General features: G+C 35.1%; 4 protein-coding genes across 9 annotated transcripts; 2 read left to right on the plus strand and 2 right to left on the minus strand.

The window, feature by feature from the left end:
• The first annotated feature begins 368 nt into the window (after positions 1-368).
• Positions 369-2,962, plus strand: LOC111791693 (glycerophosphodiester phosphodiesterase GDPD1, chloroplastic). Of its 3 annotated transcripts, XM_023673152.2 has the most exons (7): positions 369-502; positions 598-779; positions 1,325-1,384; positions 1,513-1,794; positions 1,891-1,986; positions 2,174-2,370; positions 2,572-2,962. In XM_023673152.2, exons 1-7 carry the CDS (start codon positions 406-408, stop codon positions 2,837-2,839), a joined length of 1,182 nt encoding a protein of 393 aa, XP_023528920.1. In that variant the 5' UTR covers positions 369-405; the 3' UTR covers positions 2,840-2,962. The 3 variants fall into 3 exon arrangements, with proteins under 3 accessions (XP_023528920.1, XP_086978042.1, XP_086978043.1); XM_087121916.1 differs by lacking the exon at positions 1,325-1,384; XM_087121917.1 differs by lacking the exon at positions 2,572-2,962 and having other exon boundaries at positions 2,174-2,374.
• On the minus strand, positions 1,253-14,055 carry LOC111791692 (Pentatricopeptide repeat (PPR) superfamily protein). 3 transcript variants are annotated; one of them, XM_087121915.1, is made up of 5 exons: positions 10,887-14,055; positions 10,649-10,740; positions 7,453-7,494; positions 7,198-7,212; positions 1,253-2,008 (listed from the first exon to the last, which is right to left on the minus strand). In XM_087121915.1, exon 1 carries the CDS (start codon positions 13,431-13,433, stop codon positions 10,983-10,985), a length of 2,451 nt encoding a protein of 816 aa, XP_086978041.1. In that variant the 5' UTR covers positions 13,434-14,055; the 3' UTR covers positions 1,253-2,008; positions 7,198-7,212; positions 7,453-7,494; positions 10,649-10,740; positions 10,887-10,982. The 3 variants fall into 3 exon arrangements, with proteins under 3 accessions (XP_086978041.1, XP_086978040.1, XP_023528917.1); XM_087121914.1 differs by having other exon boundaries at positions 7,198-7,215; XM_023673149.2 differs by lacking the exons at positions 1,253-2,008; positions 7,198-7,212; positions 7,453-7,494 and adding an exon at positions 7,830-7,970.
• LOC111791694 (NAC domain-containing protein 83) lies at positions 5,085-6,480 on the plus strand. Of its 2 annotated transcripts, none has more exons than XM_087121918.1 (3): positions 5,085-5,474; positions 5,655-5,905; positions 6,024-6,480. In XM_087121918.1, exons 1-3 carry the CDS (start codon positions 5,282-5,284, stop codon positions 6,282-6,284), a joined length of 705 nt encoding a protein of 234 aa, XP_086978044.1. In that variant the 5' UTR covers positions 5,085-5,281; the 3' UTR covers positions 6,285-6,480. The 2 variants fall into 2 exon arrangements, with proteins under 2 accessions (XP_086978044.1, XP_023528921.2); XM_023673153.2 differs by having other exon boundaries at positions 5,088-5,474; positions 6,027-6,480.
• Positions 14,056-16,106: 2,051 nt separating the features above from the next.
• Positions 16,107-19,933, minus strand: LOC111791695 (V-type proton ATPase subunit E). Its single transcript, XM_023673154.2, has 7 exons — positions 19,778-19,933; positions 19,485-19,678; positions 19,143-19,243; positions 18,787-18,943; positions 18,099-18,292; positions 17,329-17,428; positions 16,107-16,488 (listed from the first exon to the last, which is right to left on the minus strand). The coding sequence occupies exons 2-7, from the start codon at positions 19,584-19,586 to the stop codon at positions 16,453-16,455; spliced, it is 690 nt and encodes a 229-aa protein (XP_023528922.1). The 5' UTR covers positions 19,587-19,678; positions 19,778-19,933; the 3' UTR covers positions 16,107-16,452.
• Positions 19,934-20,894: the final 961 nt, after the last annotated feature.

Here is a 20,894-nt window from a genome sequence, read left to right on the forward strand (position 1 = left end):
AATTTTTTTTTTTTTTTTTTTTTTTTTTTTTTTAACTTAAATGTTCGTAATTATTAATTGAAAAAGATTAAATTCTGTTAATTTATTTAGTTAAAAAACTAATTTTATTTAAACTAATTATAATTGATTAATTAGGGGAGGAGGAATATTCAAAGAGCATATAATAATTAAAATAATTAAAATAAAAAAAGAAGGAATATTCGTGAAGAAGATTCGTTTTTATTGCACCTTCGTTGAACGTTGGTTTCATCTTCTTTTTTCTGTTAAATACCCAATTTCTCCATATCCATCCGCCATAGCTGAAAACTGCTGAAGCTTTTTGCTAGGGCTTTGTGCCTAAACCATTCAGTCATTTTCTCCTTCACCTCCTCCGCCGTGTTCTTCCTCTCTCTCTTTCTTTGGATAATGGCGCTTAAGGCTGTCCATGTCTCCGACGTTCCTCACTTCGATCAGGTGCCAGACAATGCCTCTCTGGCTATGTACGCAAACCGATGCTCCATAGGTAATTTCTTCTTCCTCCTTGTTTCTTGTTTGAATTGTGTTGTTTTTGTTGTTGTTGTTGTTGATAGAAATGGATTTTGATTTGGACTTTGGTAGGTGCGGAATTGGGATGGAAAGCTTTTAGAGGTTCGAAATTCTTGGTGATAGGGCATAGAGGGAGCGGGATGAATGCGTTACAATCTTCAGATAGGAGAATGAAGGCCATTAAAGAGAATTCGATCTTGTCGTTTAATGCTGCCGCTAAATTCCCCGTTGATTTCGTTGAATTCGATGTTCAGGTTAGGTTTCGATCTCATACTCGTTATTTTTGTCATTACTCTCCGTTCTTGTGGTTTCTTGCGGTTCTTTAATGCGTTTTCGTGATAATTCTCATAAGTCATCGTGATTTGTCCGCCGAGTTTGATTCCGCTGAGAGTTTTTGTTAGTTTTCTGAATTTGTCATTATGTGGCGCGATCCCGCCGGGTTGGGGATTGGAGGACTTGCAACTGCCTTTTTGGGACTTTGTGGGGACATAAATCCATATTCTCTTCTCTTGTTTTTAGCCACAATTTATTTTGGCCCAATTACTTATCTATTCTCTCTTTTTTTCACTTGATTTTCTCATCCTTGTTCTTCCGTTGAAAGGTCGACTCTATGCTATTGGATTTACATTACTTCTGTCTTTCCATATGCAAATTACGAAGGGATACTGATTATATGCTTGCTTTGTTTCTCTTTTTTCTCTGTTCTTTTTCTTGATTTCAATGGATATTGAAGTAAGGAGATGTTGATTGAGCATAAAGAATCAGGGAAGTGAACAAAAAATTGTGGTGATTTTTGTAGGTGACAAGGGATTACTGCCCAGTTATATTTCACGACGACTTTATTCTCTCTGTCGACAAAGTAGGCTCATCTTTATCCTTTTTCGTTCATTTTTGCAATCTTCTTTACACCATTAGCTGTTCTTGTTAGGATTCTTGTGTTCTATTTCTGCTAAGACTTGTATGTTTGGTCCTGATCCGACATTTCAGGGCACTGTTTTTGAGAAAAGAGTCACAGAGTTATCCCTTTCAGAATTCCTCAACTACGGCCCCCAACAAGATCCTCAAACTGAGGGAAATTGCTTGCTTAGAAAAACTAAAGATGGGAAAATTGTGAATTGGAATGTTGAAATAGATGATAGACTTTGCACTCTGGAAGAAGCCTTTCAGAAGGTGGAATCTTCTTTAGGTTTCAATATTGAGTTGAAGTTCGACGACCACATTGTCTATGATCAGAGTTACCTCACCGGTGTTCTTCAGGCTATATTGCATGTGGGTCATCTCATCTCATCGCTCTGCTATTGCTTCAGCCATTGTTTTTATTTCTCGTGGAAACTTAGCTCTGGTTTCGTTGATTATCCATAACAGGTGGTCTTTAAGAATGCCAAAGAGAGACCCATCATCTTCTCCAGCTTTCAACCAGATGCAGCATTGCTTGTCCGAAAGTTGCAGGCGACATATCCGGTGAGTGCTTGTCCTTGATTTTCTGTTGAGTCTCAATAGAAGCCAAATAATATAGAGATTAAGGGTAAAGATTAGAATTTAGAAAGATCCAAATCAACCACATATTTTCTGATATAGATTTAGCCTAATCTTAATACTCCACACACTATATTTAGCATGCTAAAACAATTGGTGATATTTGATGAAGGTGTTCTTCTTGACAAATGGTGGAAACGAGTTGTATCATGACGTGAGGAGAAATTCTTTAGAGGAAGCTTTGAAGGTTTGCATGGAAGGTGGATTACAGGGGATAGTTTCAGAAGTGAAAGGGATTTTTAGAAATCCAGGGACTGTTAAGAAGATCAGAGAGTCAGAACTATCCCTCTTGACCTACGGAACACTGAAGTAAGTCTCTAAAATCTCATTGGAATAAAGAATCTCCGTAATGATATGATATTATCGACTTTGAGCATAAACTTTCATAGTTTTGATTCATATCAATGGAGATGTATTTCTTACTTATAAACCCATAATCATTCCGGTAGTGGGACTTCCCACCAACAAGCCTCGTAATAGTTTCTGAAGTGAGTTGGTTTGAAAATGCAGCAATGTGGCAGAAGCGGTTTACATGCAGCATTTGATGGGAGTTGAGGGAGTGATAGTTGATCTTGTGCAAGAAATCACAGAGGCAATGGCGGAGATGATAAAGCCACCGGTGAAGGCAAAGGCGGAGGCGACCGGGACGACGGGAGAAGAAGGGAAGGAGGAAGAAGGAAAGGTTAAAGAAGAAGAAGAAATGGACAGAAAACCTCAGTTCTCAGAGAGGGAGCTTTCATTTCTTATGAAGCTCATCCCTCAGCTCATAGACTTCTAACATAAACAATTACATGATAACAAGCAGGTTTTGTTTAGGAAAATATTGCCACTCCTAGAAATCTTTGACTTTCTCAACAATTCTATTCATTTTTCTATAATTGGAGACTTATTTCCAAAGAAATCAACTAAAGTCATCCATTAATTTTCAAAAGAAACTTAATTTTCAAAAAATAAATTGGAGAAAAAAAATAGAATACAGTCATAAATAGAGTTTATTTTTACAAGTGATGTGTGTGACATTGATTACTCATTTATGAACAAAATAATGTTTCAGCTTTTAGCTGACTGGGGATTATGGGTTAATAGGTCAAATAATTCAAATGGAGAGTCTCAATTTTTCATTGCCCATTTTTCATCCAATTAGCTGCTTAACCGCGTAGTTGATAAGTACAAAGGGTTAGACATGGATAACTAATTACCACGTACATCTTTTTTTTTGTTCAAAATGATGAATTAATGTCGACTATAACCCCTAGCCTTTCAAGCTAAAGATGCGGGTTCGATTCTTGCTATCCGCTTATCTTATTCTTATTATATATATTATAAATATAATAAATTATTCATTAATTAATTAAAAATTAAAATGGGATTACTCAAATCAAAATTTTCGTTAATAGCTTCTGAGGAGGGTAGAGATTATTTATGAAGTTTATTAAACTATAAAAATAAAATACTAATTTAAAAAATCGTAGTGAATAAATTCTTATTTTCTAGACTAATTTTGTAATTTAAGCATAGAATTAAATTGGACTAAATGATATATATATATTCTACCCTTCAATGGGATGTTACCTTTTGTCGGAATTAATTTAATAATTAATACTGAAGTGAGTAATAATATTAATATGGTTTGATAGACATATTAAATAATAGAATTTAATATGAAATTATCAGCTCGAGACAACATTAAGAAATGTGCCCAAAAGTACACGTTTCTTAATACATACTAGGTTAGTAGAGTTGGTTTTAAAGATTAAAAAAACTCATTATTTTTAACATATTTCTGTTTCAAGACTAGACAGGACAAATGAAAATTAACATTTTTTTTTATTATTATATGAAGAAAAAAATGAAAAAGAAATCAATTAAATCTCATAAAACAAGTAAAATAAAATAATAATAATAATAAACCCTTTTCTTACATAAATAAAAGGTGAGGATGATTATTATATGAGATCCCAACTGAGTATACTTGGAAGCAACTATTAGGTTCTTCTGTCATGCATTCTATGTCTCCATTGGCTTTCACTGCTTCCTAAGGCTTTTTGGGTTATCCTTTTGTTGCCTTTATTGAAGAGGATGTGGTTTGTAACCCATATTATCCATGACACAATCTCTTATCAAACCCCCTCCTATAATTTATCTTAGGATTGGTTAGACAAACACGACTCTTCACAATGGTATAAGCTCTCATGACTTTGTTTTGGACTTTTCAAAAGCCTTATACCAATGGAGATAGTATTCTTTGATCATAAAGACAGGATCATTCCCTAAATTAGTCGATATGAGACTTACTTTCATCATTCAACAGGACCCTTTGTGCTATAAAGAAACCTCGATAAGGCTCACACGCACACGTAACAAGGCCCTTAAGGAGAGGAGACACGCGTTTCTAGCATGCCACTTGGCAAGCATTGATTGGTTGCAACCATTACGACGTCAAGCGTTCAATCCTCGACAACATAAGGATTTCTCGCTATTTACATCGTGACAATGCAAGCGGATTGAAGTTCAGTTCAGAGAAGAGGGCAAGCATTTAGGTTGCTCATGCTCCATCCATGAGATTGATGTTGGTTTTGGGTAGCTACATATGTGGCCTAACCTCAAGCTATATTCCTTCTATTTATAAATCTAATACGGAAAATAAAAGTACTTTTGAGAACAATTAAAAAAATGGTTGAATTAAAAAGTAATGATAACTAAAAGGAGTAAAAAGGCAGATAAGTAAATGTAAAACGCTGTTGGCTTAGGTTAGCGTGTAGATAATAATAACAAAGAAGGGCTTTTTTGGAGTCTGTTACGGTCACGCGGTTGTGAAAGCAACGACGCCGTCAAAAAACAACAAAGAAATTCCGTTTCGAAAAAGTCAAAAAAATATTTTTTTAAAAATAAAAAATAAAATAAAATCAATTTCTGATTCCGAATTCTAGTCGGACTAGGATTTCCTATTTCTCACATTCCATAAAACGCAAGGAAAGATCCTTCCCTTTCTCATTCATCCCTCCCTCCCTCCCTCCCTCCCTCCCATACCCCTTCATCTCTCCCTCTCTCTCTCTCTCTCTCTCTCTCTCTTGTTCTTGTTCTTGTTCTTCGTTTCTTTCCTACTTTCTTCTCTCTTTTTCCCTCCCTCCTTCATATTATAAACCAATCCCAGATGGGTTCTTTCTTCTCTATTCATATTTCGTCACTTCTTTGAGATTTTCAGAGAGATTTCTGCAGAATGTTTCCAATGGAGAATACATCAAACTTTGTCTTCGATGGAGGTATCAGATTGCCTGTTGGATATCGATTTAGCCCGACGGATGAGGAGCTGGTCGAGCACTACTTGAAAAGGAAGGTGTTTGGTTTGCCACTCCCTGCTTCTGTCATTCCTGAGTTCAATGTGTTCCTCACAGATCCATGGGGTCTGCCTGGTAACTTCAAATTTCTAAATTCTCATCTCAAAACTTCTTTTCAGAGACAGACAGAGACAGAGACAGAGTTTTCTCATTGGTTTCAATTTCTTGAGTTTAGAAAGTACTAATGCTGGACTTGTTGTTATGAATTGATTGGATTCTGTGTTCTTGTTCTTGTTTTTGTTTGTTGGGTTTTAGGGGATTTGAAAGAAAAGAGATTCTTTTTCAGCAAACAGAAGAGTTTCTTGAGGATGAATGCTGGGTGTGGGATTTGGAAGTCCATTGGGAAAGAGAGATTCATCATAACCCAAGGGATCAACCAGTTGTTTGGGCTGAGGAAATCTCTGGTTTTTTCAGAGTCAAAATTTCCTGAGAGAACAAGAACAACTCGGTGGGTCATGCATGAATATCGACTGGCTCGCTCTGCAGCAACTTCCAACTCAACCCAGGTACAGACAAAATTGACCGTGGACTTTTAGTAAATTACCAGAACTACCCTGCTTTCATAAGAACTGCATTCATTTTTTACCGTGGGGTTTGTTTTGTTTTGGTTCTGGATCAAAAAAGCAGATCGAAGTGGGGGATTGGGCTGTGTACTGCTTGTTTCAGAAGAGAAGAAAACACAAAAGGAAAGGGGTGAAAGAGAACCAGAGAGTGGCAGCGGCGCAGGGAAGTATATTGGACTTGACGGTGGAGGATGGTTGGGAATTTCCTCAGCCTTGTGCTTCGTGTTCAAGTGGAGTCACTCAAGTCTCTTCAAATGGTACGGGAAGTACGGACCAGGAAGAGACCAGCGGTGGCTTAGACTTAGGCTTAGGCTTTTCTTAATTTTCTCAAACTCATTTCAGTGCCTGAAAGTTGAATTTGTTTTGTTTTGGGTTGCTCTGGCTCAACTGGAAGTCAAAAAGACAAGGAAAAAAAGGGCAAATTTAACGACGACTACTACTCTTCCTTAGCGAGTAAGAAAGAAAGGACAGATAGATAGATGATGTCTTTTTTAAGTTAAATGCGATTTGAATTTCCACTTTTTGTGTGCCCTGCTTCTATAAAATCCACCAAAACTCGAGTTTTCAGATAATCATGGGGCTGGGGAGAAACAAAAAAGTGGCATCTATTATTTTTTTGGTATTTTAGCTGGCTCTATCAAAACCCAGAAGGCCAGACAATCTACAACTTATATATATAATTATGCAAGATAATGACAAATTTGAGCATCCATTATAGCAGGCAAAATGGTATTTTGGTATCCAATTCAATAGGCTATCAGTGGAGAGAGAGAGAGAGAGAGAGGAACCTTCATGTGAGGCTATTCGTAATGGCATCTTTGGCATATGAACTCGATACCCCATTAGTGATTTTAATATCTTTTTCCCAAATCCTCGAATCTCCACGACTTTCTTGAGTTTAGATTTTTATTATATTTTTAAGAGAGGGATTCCCGAGTCTTAAATTATTAGATTTGGGTTGGATGGATGTATTTTCTCTAAACGAATGGCGTTTTGTCGTAATGGGATGGCTGAGCAATGTTTTTATATATTGGGGAGAAAAATAAAATTCCAAGCTTGGGCAACACAACGCATCCTCATGGAGAGCTACAGCCTACGGGCTACGGGTATAAGATTCTGTTTGTCTACTAGTAGAAGACCTAAGAAAAACACAAATATCCAGAAACTATTTTTCCCAAGGAAAAGATATTAAAAATAAAAAAGAATCCATCTACAGTTTTGAGAAATTTCCTGACCTTTCGATTTCTGTTCTGCTTCAATATTTCATGGATTCAATGTTTTCGTCGCCAATAACAAGCAAAAAAAAAAAACGTCAGATTCCTTAAGCAGCAGAAAAGTAAAGTGGAAGGGCAAAGAAACAAGGTTGAATGGGGAAGGAAAAGTTGGTTTCTTGCAGCAGAGGTTTTAGAATCTTTGAAGAAATGATCTTAATAAAACGATAGTAAAACTCTGCACGCCACAATATTAAAGAAGAGAGATAAATATATAACCTGTGAGTTCTGGCTGGCTCTGTGTAAGCTCCTGAAGTGGACCTGTCATGTCAATTTCAGAAATTCATTAGCAAGTACGAGAGGTACTGGTATTTGACATGTGTATGTCTGTCTATTTAAAGCAGATAGTAATGACATTTGCCACAACGTTTATGGCAATAATCTTCAACAAGGTGGTGAAGAAAGAAATCAAAATAGCAATGGTTCATAGAGGGAAAAAGATTAAATCCACCGCACCAATCTATGAACAAGTCAGCCACCATAACATCAGTATTCAATTAAATTTTGGGTTTTTGTCAACGTAGCAGCTGATTTAAGACGATCCTTGGAAGTGATCCACAGGAATCTCCCAGGCTCATCTCAAATAGAGAGTTTCGTTTCAATTTGGGTTATTTTTTCCATAAAGACTCTGCCAGTATTGCATGCAGAAGCTCCAGCCAGAGCTGCTGACAGAAGAACTTTGGCAAGTCCGCACGTCTTCAGCATAACTATTCTAGTTTGAAGCATTAAAAGAGAACCTGAAATGAACCAGGTAGATAAGAGAACTTCAGAAAAACATATACCATATCTTGTAACGCGATGCCCTGTTTACTTCTTCGGTTAAATCTGAAACAGAATCAAATATGTGCAGAAGGGAGCATGAAACGGCCGTTTTGGCTCATCTACAGACTTGCAGGTGAATGCAAACCACGGAAATCTCATATCTGGCTGAGCGTAAGGCTCATAATCATGCATATTTTGCGAGCATACTTTCCATTCTTCATCTTCCAAATCCCAAGATAACTCCTGAATTCATAATTCCAAAGATATTCCCCTAAGCTCTGGCATTATTTTATTTTTACGAAGCAATTGCACACATAGATGGAAAGCACAGTTATAATTTATAAAGGAGTCTTCTCCATAAAAGGGTTCTCAGAAAGCCTCACCCTGTAACCGATGCATGTTTGACAGGTACTGGGGCTGTTTTGATGCAAGAGGGAAGACCAGTAGAGGTTTTTCAGTGAGAGGTCAAATGAAGTTCAGCAGAAATGTTCTACCCATGAGCAAGAGCTTTAATGCTAGTATTCGAACTTTTCAACATTGGGAGCACTATCTGATACAGAGAATTTATTCTTCATAGTAATGATCATGCTCTTAAATTCCTTTACTCTCAAAAGCATTTGAAAAGAAAGTATGTTTGTTGGTTTCAGTTTGTTTTTTGACACAAGCCCGGTGGCCGGTAAACAAAATGTAGTGTTTGATAAACCAAGAAGGATAGCCCATCTCTTTGTTACTTTGCACACTATGGTTATTGGAATGGACGCTTGAAAAGAGATGTTGGAAAATTAGCTCAAAGATGTGAAATTTGTCAATCAGCTACGGGAGGCTCACAAAACACAGGACTTTAGATCCGAATACCCATACCGAATGATACTGAGGATCTTTCTATGGATTTTATTCTTAGGTTGCCCAAAACCGAAAGGTCTATTTCAGAGGCAGTAGGTAAATACTTGAAAATGTCACATTTTTACCTTGCAAGATGGCATTTGATGCTAGTCCTCTTGCAAAATTATTGTTTCAGAAAACTATGAGACTACATAGAAACCCCAGGTCGGTAAAATCTGGGATAGGGATGTCAAACTCTAAATTTCAGCGGTGCTTACCACCATCTGGTTATAGTTGGGAATATGATATGTTGTTTCATTGGGGGCAATCCTAGGCAGTGGGACCTAATTTTACCTCGGGCAGAATTTTCCTTTAGTGATTGCCAAACAAATCTACAACAGTCAGTCCATTTCAAATAGTTTATACTAAAGTGTCAAATCATGGGGTGGATTTAATACTGCCAAAGCATCGGTTTTGTAAAGCGCACACACCCACAAACTAATAGGCCCACTTTTCTATCCACGTTCTGAAAACTAAACTAAATCATCAAGTAAAACATATGATGTCCATAAGAAAATAACCAATGTATACTAACTACATTTAACTCAAACACTAAATTTCTTTAGATCCTGCATCATCTTTGTGTTTAGCTATATTAACCCACAGGCCTTTAGAGGTACCATGATGACATTTACCCATGAACCAACTGAAAGCATGGTTGCCATAATTACTTCCTAGATTTCGTTCTAACGTGTGTTAGCTTCCAACAGAAACCTGTAAATTGTTTCGGCATCATAGCAATGTTACTGACTCCAAAACCCACCAAGAGAAAAGGAAGAGTAGGATCATTCATTTCATGAATGACGGCTACCTCCATTTGTAGAACCTTCACAAAAGAAATTCCCTTACGATCTTCTCATTTCGCTTAGTCACTTCCTCAGGGGTTTAAGGGCTGAAATATAACAAGTGGGAAGAGAGAATGAAACCAATTGAGAAAGCGAAAGTGTTCCCCTTTGGGATTCAAAATTTCTTCCACTTTTTAACTCATTAGGCACTCTTTCTGCCATAGGCTCTTAAAGACGTACGCAGATTGGGCTATCACAATAGAAAACCAAGTAATTCAGGGGCCGTGATGTAGAAGTAATAGAAAAAAAAGAACAGCAATGTATGGAAAAGGAAATGGTTGATACTATTATCAAAGGTAGCACCATCACGCAACCATACCAAGTTGAATTATGAACACAATTATCAACTAAAACGCATATGTGGAGGAAAAAAGAAAAGGAGATACCTCAAATTGCAAACACATTGACTTGGATCAGTCAAGCGCTTGGTATTCTATGAAGGATAGAAATTCTTTCCTGTTTCTAAATCTTTTATGCATCAAACAAATTGATTTAATGCACTGCGTGTGAAGAATATTTTTTCACTAGTCTTGTATATTTCAACGTCACAAACAAAAGTTTTAAAAGCATAATATACTATAGATATAAGGATAATGGAATTCCAAGAGATCGTTAATACTTAATAGTGAAACACCTTAAAAGAGAAAACATGGATGGAGAAAGGAAATTGACCTTTTAATTCATTACACAAGAAGCAGGTTTTACACGATTCTTTTTCATTTCAAATGGGTATTATATTAATATATTCATATTAAAGATCAGTAGAAACGGTCTAAAGCTGTTCGCCTGTCTAATCAACAAACTGCGCATGAAGGTCATTATAGCTTTTACTGTCCACTTCCAAGTTCGTGGGAACCAAGAATAATCATATGGGTAACTAAGAAGAAAGTGATTGGAAATTATATCATGTACAATGTCTTGAGTACCTTGCTGAATTCTTATTTGACCAATGTGCAGCAGAACAAGCTTTTGAGGAAGGAATCACAACCGGCCTATTCTTCTCTGCCTTGTAAAATAGCTAGCAAAATCAAACAAAACCTTTAGCTTATATGAGAGTCAATTGATAGATAAATGATTCACAGTATCATCTTGCAAGTTTATTGCTTTTAAATCAACAAATTAAATGGAACTTTTCAATAACACAGCATAAGAAGCAACACTTACTGTGAACAAGCAACTCTTAAGTTTGTCTCTGTAGAATGATTCATGTATTGCTTGTATTGACGATAATCTAGCCTTCTCATTTAGAGATTTTTGTAGTCACCAATAATCCCCACAGGAGCAAAAGCCGTCTTTAAAATGATGAAACCTACTTGAATCTCTAACAACAATTTCCCTTCCAACAATCTGCGAGATCACCTTGATTGCAGCATGACAGTCCGTACAAGCTCTCAAGTTTTTCATTACCACTATTGGCGACCCATCTGGTGTGTTGAGTAGGGCAAATGCAATTGCTAAGCGTTCACTGTGGTATTTAAGAGACTCAATCTTAATAACCTCATCCACATCGTGAAGGGCACAAGTTGTGTCTGGCTTATATCCTTTCTTCTCCATCTGCTTCGTCAATGCATCAATCTTTCTCAAAATCTTCTTCATCTGAGGATGGGATTTATCGTTTGCTGAGAATACATGAGTCTGATGTTTAATTTCAACCCAACTATAAGCCGGGACCTTTCTAACCCCTCGGTCCCTCATTGCCTTCTTGACCTTTGCAACATTGTCCCACTGACCAGCTACAGCATAAATATTGGACATGTTGATATAAGGAGCAGCATCTCGAAGCTCTTCCATATTAAAAAGCTGATCTGCTGCTTTCTTAGCCAACTCATGATTCTTATGAATTCTGCATGAGTTTAATACCGACGACCACATAATCTCATCAGGCTCAAATGGCATTTGGGCCATCAACTTTTCAGCTTCATCAAATCTTCCATTTCGGCACAATACATCGACCATTGATGCATAGTGCTCTCTCTTTGGAGTAACTTCATAAATTTGAGTCATGGAGTTGAAGTGCCGAAGAGCTTCTTCAACAAAACCACAGTGACTGCAAGCTGACAGAATGCTGAGAAAACTAACAGAATCTGGCTTATAACCTGATTGAATCATCTGCTGAAATGAATCAAGTGTGCCATCAACATTCCCATTCTGTGCATAAGCTGAGATTAAAGCATTCCACGAAACAGAATTCCTCTCAGGCATCTCTCCAAAAGATTTTATTGCATCTTTCATGCAACCACATTTTGCATATGTATCTAGCAACGCACTTCCAGAATATACGTTGGACATAAACCCTGATCGAATTAGCAATGAATGCACTTGCCTTCCCAAACAAATTGAAGCCACATTTGCACATGCTCTAAGGATACTAGCAAAGGTTGCCTGATCAGAAGGCACACCAGTTCTTTGCATGTCAATGAATACCTTTATTCCTTCTTCATACCTTCCCTTCTGAACGTAGGCTGAGATCATTACAGTCCATGGCACTGTACTTTTGCAGGTAATATTCTCAAATATCTTCTGAGCTTCCTCATATCTGTCACATTTGGCATACATGTCAACCAAAGAATTTTCTACCACAGGGTCTAAATATGCTCCAACTGCAATTGCCTGAGAATGAATTTGCCTACCAATTCTCCAATTAAGAGTATTTGTAGCTATGCTTAATAGTGTTGCAAAAGGGAATTGCCTCCGGTCAAATCTAGTAAATTGTAATTGCCTAAAAAGATCAAAAGATTCTTCGAATTGCCCATTCCAAGCATGGCCTGTGATGACTACATTATATGATATTCCATCCAACTCTGGCATCTCATGAAAAAGCTTCCTTGCCAAATCCACTCGGTCGTGCTTTGAGTAGAAATCTAGTAATGCATTTCCCACAAACACATTCCAAACGAAGTTGGTCTTGATAATAAGACCATGAACTTGTTGTCCAAAATTTGTGTCATCTAGACCAACAGCAGCACATAGGAGGGCTGCAAACGTAAATTCTGAAGGCTTTATTCCACTATTCTGTAGCTCAAGAAAGAGCTTTATTGCTTCTTCACTTGATCCCTCATTTGAGTAACCGGTCATTAATGCATTGAAGGTCACTGTGTCTTTGATTAACATTTGCTTGAAGAGCTGGCTGGCCAAATATAAGCAATGGGTTTTGCAATAAGCATCAACCAACGAGTTGCAAACCATGAGGTTGCACTCATATCCAAGTTTAATGACATGGGTGTGGATTTGAACAATCACATTGTTAGTTTCCAATTCACCACAGCCTGATAACAAAGTCACTAGAGTCACATAATCTGGTTCTGTCCCTCCCCTTCTCATATCACCATAAAGCCTACACGCTTCTTTAGATTGATTAGATTGCAAATAGCCACCAATCAAAATCGTCCACGACACTGCCGTCCGTTCCAGCATGCCATCAAACAACTCTCTAGCTTTAGATAAGTTCCCAAACTTAAGGTAACCAGAAATCATCACATTGAGAGAGATCGTGTTCTTGCAAGGCATTTGATCAAATACCTGATGTGCATGGAAAAGATCCCCTCTTTGGAGAAAGTTTTTGACCTGGAAATTAGAGCGGCATGTATTTGCATTGAAGCCAGTTTTGACGCTGTGGGCATCAATAAGATGCTTACCATTCAAGGATGGGTTTGGAGCTTGAGAACTTCTTAGAACAAGGTTTTGAACAAAAGCCGCTCTATATGGCTTCATGGGAATTCAATTACCATATAGCCATGAAATTAAATGCCGCATATGTATTTTCAGCACCAGCTAACGAGATTTCCTTAGCGTTAAATGGTGTGCCTCATACAATCTAATCAAATTTAAAACAGCAACATATATAGAAACTAATGGGTAATCTTAAAGCCAACTTTAACAGACTTACCTGTTCTTCAAACTACAACTCTATGAGATTATTGCAAACTGCAAGAGGCAAGTGAAAATGGCTTTCAATCTATAGATGTCTTACAATAAGCATTTCCCAATTGTTGAGACAGCGATTCGTTAAATTTGGAGAAGTCTAATGAATGACTGATGACAGCGTCTTCTATTCAGATACTGCCGTCTTCAGAGCTTCTCGAAGTGAAAAAACCTTGATTCAAAAGTAGATTGGAACTGGAAGTGATTGGAATAAGATTGAGCGGAGCTGAAGTTGGAGTTGAACGAAGGCGCGAAAACTTTGCTCCAATGGAAGGAAATGAGTGGCGCGGTATTACCAGGCCAGGTATTTATACGGGCTTCTTCGAGCTTCTGGGCTGGGCTTGTATTTCATTTGTTCTTTCAAAGGATTGGGCCTGAATCTTGGCCCATGATAGATGGGCTTATGTTATCTACTCCTTCCCGTATGGTAGAAACCTCAAGATTTAGGGTTTGTTTGGAATACATTCTACTTTAAACACTCTTGAAAAAGAAAAAGAAAAAAAAAAAAAAAAAATCAATAAAAATGTAATAATATCGTAATTTTTTTAATGACATTTTAAATAACAAAGCCATATTTTGATGATTTTAGTTACTGGCTTTAAAGTTGTTTTTTAAGATAATCATAGTGTTTCTACAAAAGAAAAATAATAAAAATTAAACTAAATTAAATTAATCCAACGTTTTAAACTACTTTTATTTATTATGTATTTTTAAAATCACTTTTTTTTTTTTAATCTAAAAACCGCTCCATATACTATACAAAACACACTTTAAATAATTAAAAAATTCAGCAGTGGTGGAAGGAATAAATTTAATTTTTTTTCGAAGTTCTTCCAAGCATACTACAATTACTCGACTTTTTTCTATTCTAAATTTCATTTGAATTATTAAATATAGAAACTAAGTTGAAAAATGTTAGAAAGTATAATATTTTGTTCTTGAGTTTTTTAATCTAATTTAAATTTAGTCCCGTTATGTTCAAGTTTCAAAGTACTACACTTAGTCCCATTTAGGTTTTAAAACGATTCTAGTTAACTAATTTTAAATAATTATGACAGATTTTTTTAATTAATTTTAGTAAGTGATAAAATTAGCAAAAACTAAATTAGCTAATCAAACTACCACCATTGTAATTGTTTAAAATGAATTAACACAAAAATTAACACAAATGATCCAAAATGAGCATTTATAAACACTCAAGTTGAAAATAAACTCGTAAGTAAAAAAAAAAAGAATGAAATTCTCTCAATAGCAAATATTTTTACAATTGTTTTCACTAGTTCTATAGTTAAAAGAAAATTAATTAAATTCATAAATCATTCTTTTGAGTTACAACTATGAATAAGATATCAGAAGAGGCAATGCACATCATAGAGTCAATTCGTATAATAGAAAGAGTCAATTCGAGTCAATTCGTATATAATAGAACGAGTCAATTCGTATATAATAGAACGAGTCAATTCGTATATAATAGAACGAGTCAATTCGTATATAATAGAACGAGTCAATTCGTATATAATAGAACGAGTCAATTCGTATATAATAGAACGAGTCAATTCGTATATAATAGAACGAACGAACTTCGTATATAATAGAACGAACGAACTTCGTATATAATAGAACGAACGAACTTCGTATATAATAGAACGAACGAACTTCGTATATAATAGAACCAACGAACTTCGTATATAATAGAACCAACGAACTTCGTATATAATAGAACCAACGAACTTCGTATATAATAGAACCAACGAACTTCGTATATAATAGAACCAACGAACTTCGTATAATAGAACCAACGAACTTCGTATAATAGAACCAACGAACTTCGTATAATAGAACCAACGAACTTCGTATAATAGAACCAACGAACTTCGTATAATAGAACCAACGAACTTCTAAAAAAACAGGCATCCCTTGAAAACAAATGAAGGAAAAATTTGTAAAGAAAAAAAAAATACAGTTAAAACATTTTCGCTAATTCTCTATCTAAAAATAAATTTTAAGCTCTTCACTCCATACAAGTTAGCTCTTCACTTCATACAAGTTAAAACATTATTCGCTAGTTCTCTATCTAAAAATAAATTTATTATTCGCTAGTTCTCTATCTAAAAATAAATAAAGTTAATACTGTGGGATGGAAATAATCATAAATTTATAATCAAGGAATACTATTTATATTGGTATGAGGTCTTTTGGGGAAGCCCAAAGCAAAGCCACAAGGACTTATCTCAAAGTGGACAATATCATATCGTCATGGAGAGTCGTGTTGATCTAACAAATACAATCTAATCCCTAAACCATATGGGCATTTTCTGACTCAAAAAACCAATAACTCTCGTTCAAGCAAAGGGGGAAATCAAATTCAGATAAACTATCGTTCTTAACTACAGAAATGAGAATCAAGACACTGTATTTAACTCAAAGGAGTCTACAAAACTTAATGCAAGTGAAATAACTTACTTGAAGCAACAATGTCACATTACATTATTAAGGATGATAGTCTGAATGATGTGCATACAAAAATATACTAGACTAAAAATGCCATCCCGACTTGAAGAAGGAAACCAATATATCAAGCGGGAATATTATTGATACCTGAGATATTATCGAGTCGATAGGGGCACCTAGCTCCCTCCCTGTAGCGCTCAACCCAAGAACATAGTAACTATCAGATAAAGAAAATCAAAGAATGTAATACTTATTGATATGCGACATTTGGGACATATAATTCCCATCAAATACCAAATAATTTGGACTCATAAATTATTTCACAGGAAGCACCGTGATAGAGTCGAAATCTAGTCCATCATGCATCAGCTTGACTGAAAAGGCTTTTTCGGATCTGCCAATGAGAAATGCAGCTGTAAGTACTCTAATTGTGAACAAAATTATGACAAAGCGGTGCAACAAAATATCCATTGACGAAAGATGACCTGATAAAGGAACTACCGCTTGGTGAAGTAGTGATAAAAGAAAGACATTGCAAACAGACCCACATAATGTATTTGTAATTTTTTTTTTTTTTTTTTTTTTTTTTTTTTTTTTGTAATCAGAAATATAAAATCCCCGAATAAAGAATTTGTATCTTTCTGAAGGTTAAGAAAAGGTGAGGAGGGAGCATAAAAATGCACCTTCGAAAGCCAATATAAAGTAAAGGAATCGTGTTGTAGCTTATATTCGTACAATAAAAAGTTAAAAGTGCGATCTCTTTATTGTCAAGCTAGGCTTAGTTAACCAAAAGTTATACTATGCATCCTGGTCAGTATTTGAGTGGGACAATCTGTAAATTAATAAGGTACTGAGGAACATACAGATGCAGTCGTGACAATGCAGTTGATCAAAACCTAAAAGCTTGTCTTACGTTTTCTCTTTATCTTTTGAATATGTGCTGCTATAGTTTATAGATTCTTCCAAATTGTAGAGAAGTGCAACAAGTTTTTTCTTAATTTGTATTAGATATTTAATACTCAATTAGAGCAGTGAGCATTTATAAGAACCAAGAAAAAAACACACTAAATTACGCCTTTGTCCTCGAGCAAAATAAAAAATCTTCTAAATGTAGATCTTTATTCCTCTCTAAAAATGAGGTATGGCAATGAGCTTTTCAGATACCCACTAGCATTTGGTGATGTAATTAGCACCCAATAATGTGGAGTAGGGTATAGTTGAGAAAAGAAAGTACCTCTGGAAGCTTTTTACGGAACACAACATCCAATCTAGCATCAAGGGTGTTCTCACAGACAATCTTCCCATCTCGAGATGCCAATACTACACCTCCAGAGCTGAACAATCAAAACTACATATTAGAATTGTTTATAGATATGTCGTTGATTTTTCAAAGAAAATAGTTGTGTAGAGAACCAAAAGGCAAAAACCTTATGATACAAAGCTTTTATACAACTTACAAAGGGAAAATTGTAAATTATATTTCGGTTTAATTTCATACATTGTAACCTTGTATTTTGAAATTCATATTAAACACCCCCGTAGTTCAAATCCATGATGATTGTGAATTCTTAACAGAATCAGTAAACCTGGGCTTATGTGTCATGCGTACTATCTCTATCAAAACTAACGATAAACTTTATTAGAATGGTTTAACACAGAAATTTGGGAATGAAACAATGGGCTATTTAATATTATTGTCTAAATACAAAGGTACAATCTGCAAATTGTAATAAACTGCAGGAGTAATTAGTTATCCTAAAAAAAAAAAAAAAAAAAAGAAATGGGCGCCTGTCCCCAGGGCAGGAGTAATTAGTTACCACCTTGACAAATAAGATGCCCGTCAGGCAAAGTATGTAAAAGTTACCTAGCAATCTCTAAATACATAAATTTGCCAACGCTGAAATAAATTATAACCGTGATATAGAAAGACGCCAATCACAGACAAAGTTTTCAGAAGCATGAACTTTGTATATAAAATCATAAAAAATTAGAAGGAAAGCTTACCAAAAAAGACCGTGATGATGGTGATGGCTTGGACCAGGTGGAAGATGGACATGATCAACAATAATTTCTGGCTCGTGAACTTTTACTTTCTCTGCATACTCCACGGCTGCTGAACGCAGCACAGCCTCCACCAAATGGACATCACTTTCGCGGCATCGCAATAAAACAGCGGGCTCTTTCAGTCGAAGCAAGCTCTATAAAATAAGAAACAAACTTAAGGTAGTGCATAACACAACTAGCATATTTATCCCATAGCAACCATACTAGCAAAAATCTTAACGGGAAGATCAACCTCCATAATGCATTCTAAGCAACAACCATCAACAAAGAGATGGAGAAAACAAAACTCAATCATCACTTATCAGGATGATGTGTGTTTCGGTATGATGTCTAACAGACAAGAATTTTAACTAGTCAGAGTTATGTGAAACAGAGATTTGTTTTGGATAATTTGAAGTTCCTTATTATCTAACACAAATCTTCTCGGTAGAATTCTCTTTTGTGAACTTATAACCTCATAAATAATAAACATTTAGTAGCTCCCACAATGAACTCTAAAGTGTAATAAACAGACAACTAAAAGTACCAGCCAACAATCACATATGCAGCAAATTTTGAGACTTTCAGTTTAACTAAATCAAAGAATCAGTAAATACTTTAATGTGGATGATATTAGGAATTTACAAACCTGAACAATGAGATCCTTCAAAAGATTTTTGTAGACATGTTCATTCTGGCTTACATTCAGAAGTTCTTTTGATGCTGCCTCTTTCATAGAGTTTACTACGTCATCCTGAGCTTGCAGAACTTTGATACGAGAAGCATTGAGCTGCATGGAGTACTCGCTGGAATAAAGCATTAATTACACGAAGATGTTATTCGGCTATTACAACCTTTTCAGATTATAACAAATGCAGAAAGAAACAAACAAAGAAAAAGATCTTTCCAGCAATTGAAATTTCGCCTTAACAAACCAAGCCACGAAGAAGCATAAATAATGAAACTGTAATTAACGAATTATGGGGGAAAATTTCAGATAATTACATCTTCTTCCGAATTTCAACTTGCTTCTCCTTCTTCTCGTACTCTTGCCTGATCTTCTTCTTCTCTGCCTCAACCAGCTGCAGCTTTTCAATATTGAATTCCTACAAGAGAAAGAAAAAATTTCCATTCCTTCCGTTCAATAGTCAATGTAGAAAAACAAATGTACAGCACATAAGAAACCTAGAATTTGCAAGGCATACGTAACTGAACATAGAGCAACGCCGATAACTAAATATTTTCGGCAACGATTAGAAATCAAGAAAAATATATAGTAAAATCGGGCCATCTAGAAGCGGAAACGATTAAAAATTGAAGAAAATAGTGAAAAATACGCAGACGTACTTCTTCAGCGGAGACGGAGATCTCGTTGGCCTTTTCCTCCGCTTCCTGGCGGATGAACCTCACCATCTGCTGGATCTGCTTGGAAACATCTGCGTCATTCATTTTGCCGAATTTTTTAATCTAACCGGAGAAGATCCAATCGGTGCGATCCAGGCTCTACAATTCCAAGTTGCTCTCGATCGTTAGCGAGATACCTGGATAAAAAACGCAACCGTTGGCTGCTGTGAGAAGATAGCAGTAGAGAGTATAACGTAAAAGCGAAAGCGTGAGAGACGAGAGCAGATACTACGTACCAAGAGAGATCGATAACCAAAAAATGATGAGAGATGGATGAAGGATGAGAGCAGAAACAGAGAGTGAAAGAGATTTGTTAGATTCTGAATAAGAGGGCCCCGCTCAACGTTGGCAACGTGAGAGAGATCGGAACACGATCCTAAAGGAAACAGAATATGAACACGGCTGAATAGTTAAAAATAAAATGTTAACTATTTATTTTTAAATATATAATTAAAATTTGTAACACAACTCCAATATATTTTCAAAAAATTGCTTTCATAGTTAAAATTAATCATTCATACCTACATATATATATATATATATACATACATACATACATACATACATATATATATACATACATACATACATATATATATATATATGTATGTATATATATATTTGTAACACAACTCCAATATATATCTATATATACATATATATGTATATATCTATGTATACATACATATATATATATATGTGTGTATGTATGTATATATATATGTCTGTATATATATAACTATGTCTTAAACTCATTGTCTTAACTCAAGTTATATATATACATACACACATATATACACACATATATACTTTTATATATATATATATATATATATATATATATATATATATATATATATATATATATAAACATATTTAAATGAGTTAAGACAAAATTTAAAAATAAAAATAAAAATTTAGAATTATATTAAAATTAATTTTATTTATAATTAATAATTTAAAAGATTACCTATAAAAAAAATAATATTTGGCACAAAAGTGAAAACCAATGTCTTATTATACCTTTTTTTTTTTTAATTTTAAGATTTATTAAATAAAAATTTAAAATTTTAAAAATATTACATTACCAATATTTTTTGCCATATTAATATTTTTAAGGTTAATGAAAATATTTATATAAAAATGTTTTAGAAAAAATATCTAATAAGTCTAATTTGTAAGGTACAAAATTAAAAAATAAAATTGGTATAAAAAAATTGATTTAATTATTATTTTTTAAACTAAAAATCTATGAAAATTGTTTTGGATGACACATATCTAACCGGTTGAGATGGGTCGAGGTCAAATGGATTGGTTCCTTTTTGTTAGGTTAAACCATTTTTTTCAACGGCT

The sequence above is a fragment of the Cucurbita pepo genome, chromosome 3 (genome assembly GCF_057944985.1).
Source record: "Cucurbita pepo subsp. pepo isolate OVF chromosome 3, ASM5794498v1, whole genome shotgun sequence".
In the NCBI taxonomy this organism is placed as follows: domain Eukaryota; kingdom Viridiplantae; phylum Streptophyta; class Magnoliopsida; order Cucurbitales; family Cucurbitaceae; genus Cucurbita; species Cucurbita pepo.

What these genes read in the sequence shown, in the direction of transcription:
- LOC111791693 (XM_023673152.2), top strand. Translation starts at nt 406, where the DNA reads ATGGCGCTTAAGGCTGTCCATGTCTCCGACGTTCCTCACTTCGATCAG. An exon ending in CGCAAACCGATGCTCCATAG is followed by an intron (nt 503 to 597) that starts GTAATTTCTTCT and finishes GGACTTTGGTAG; the next exon opens with GTGCGGAATTGGGATGGAAA. An exon ending in TTGACCTACGGAACACTGAA is followed by an intron (nt 2,371 to 2,571) that starts GTAAGTCTCTAA and finishes TTGAAAATGCAG; the next exon opens with CAATGTGGCAGAAGCGGTTT.
- LOC111791694 (XM_087121918.1), top strand. Translation starts at nt 5,282, where the DNA reads ATGTTTCCAATGGAGAATACATCAAACTTTGTCTTCGATGGAGGTATC. An exon ending in AGATCCATGGGGTCTGCCTG is followed by an intron (nt 5,475 to 5,654) that starts GTAACTTCAAAT and finishes GTTGGGTTTTAG; the next exon opens with GGGATTTGAAAGAAAAGAGA. An exon ending in CAACTTCCAACTCAACCCAG is followed by an intron (nt 5,906 to 6,023) that starts GTACAGACAAAA and finishes GGATCAAAAAAG; the next exon opens with CAGATCGAAGTGGGGGATTG.
- LOC111791692 (XM_087121915.1), bottom strand. Translation starts at nt 13,433, where the DNA reads ATGAAGCCATATAGAGCGGCTTTTGTTCAAAACCTTGTTCTAAGAAGT.
- LOC111791695 (XM_023673154.2), bottom strand. Translation starts at nt 19,586, where the DNA reads ATGAATGACGCAGATGTTTCCAAGCAGATCCAGCAGATGGTGAGGTTC. An exon ending in TCTCCGTCTCCGCTGAAGAA is followed by an intron (nt 19,244 to 19,484) that starts GTACGTCTGCGT and finishes TTTCTCTTGTAG; the next exon opens with GAATTCAATATTGAAAAGCT. An exon ending in TCCGTAAAAAGCTTCCAGAG is followed by an intron (nt 16,489 to 17,328) that starts GTACTTTCTTTT and finishes TCTCATTGGCAG; the next exon opens with ATCCGAAAAAGCCTTTTCAG.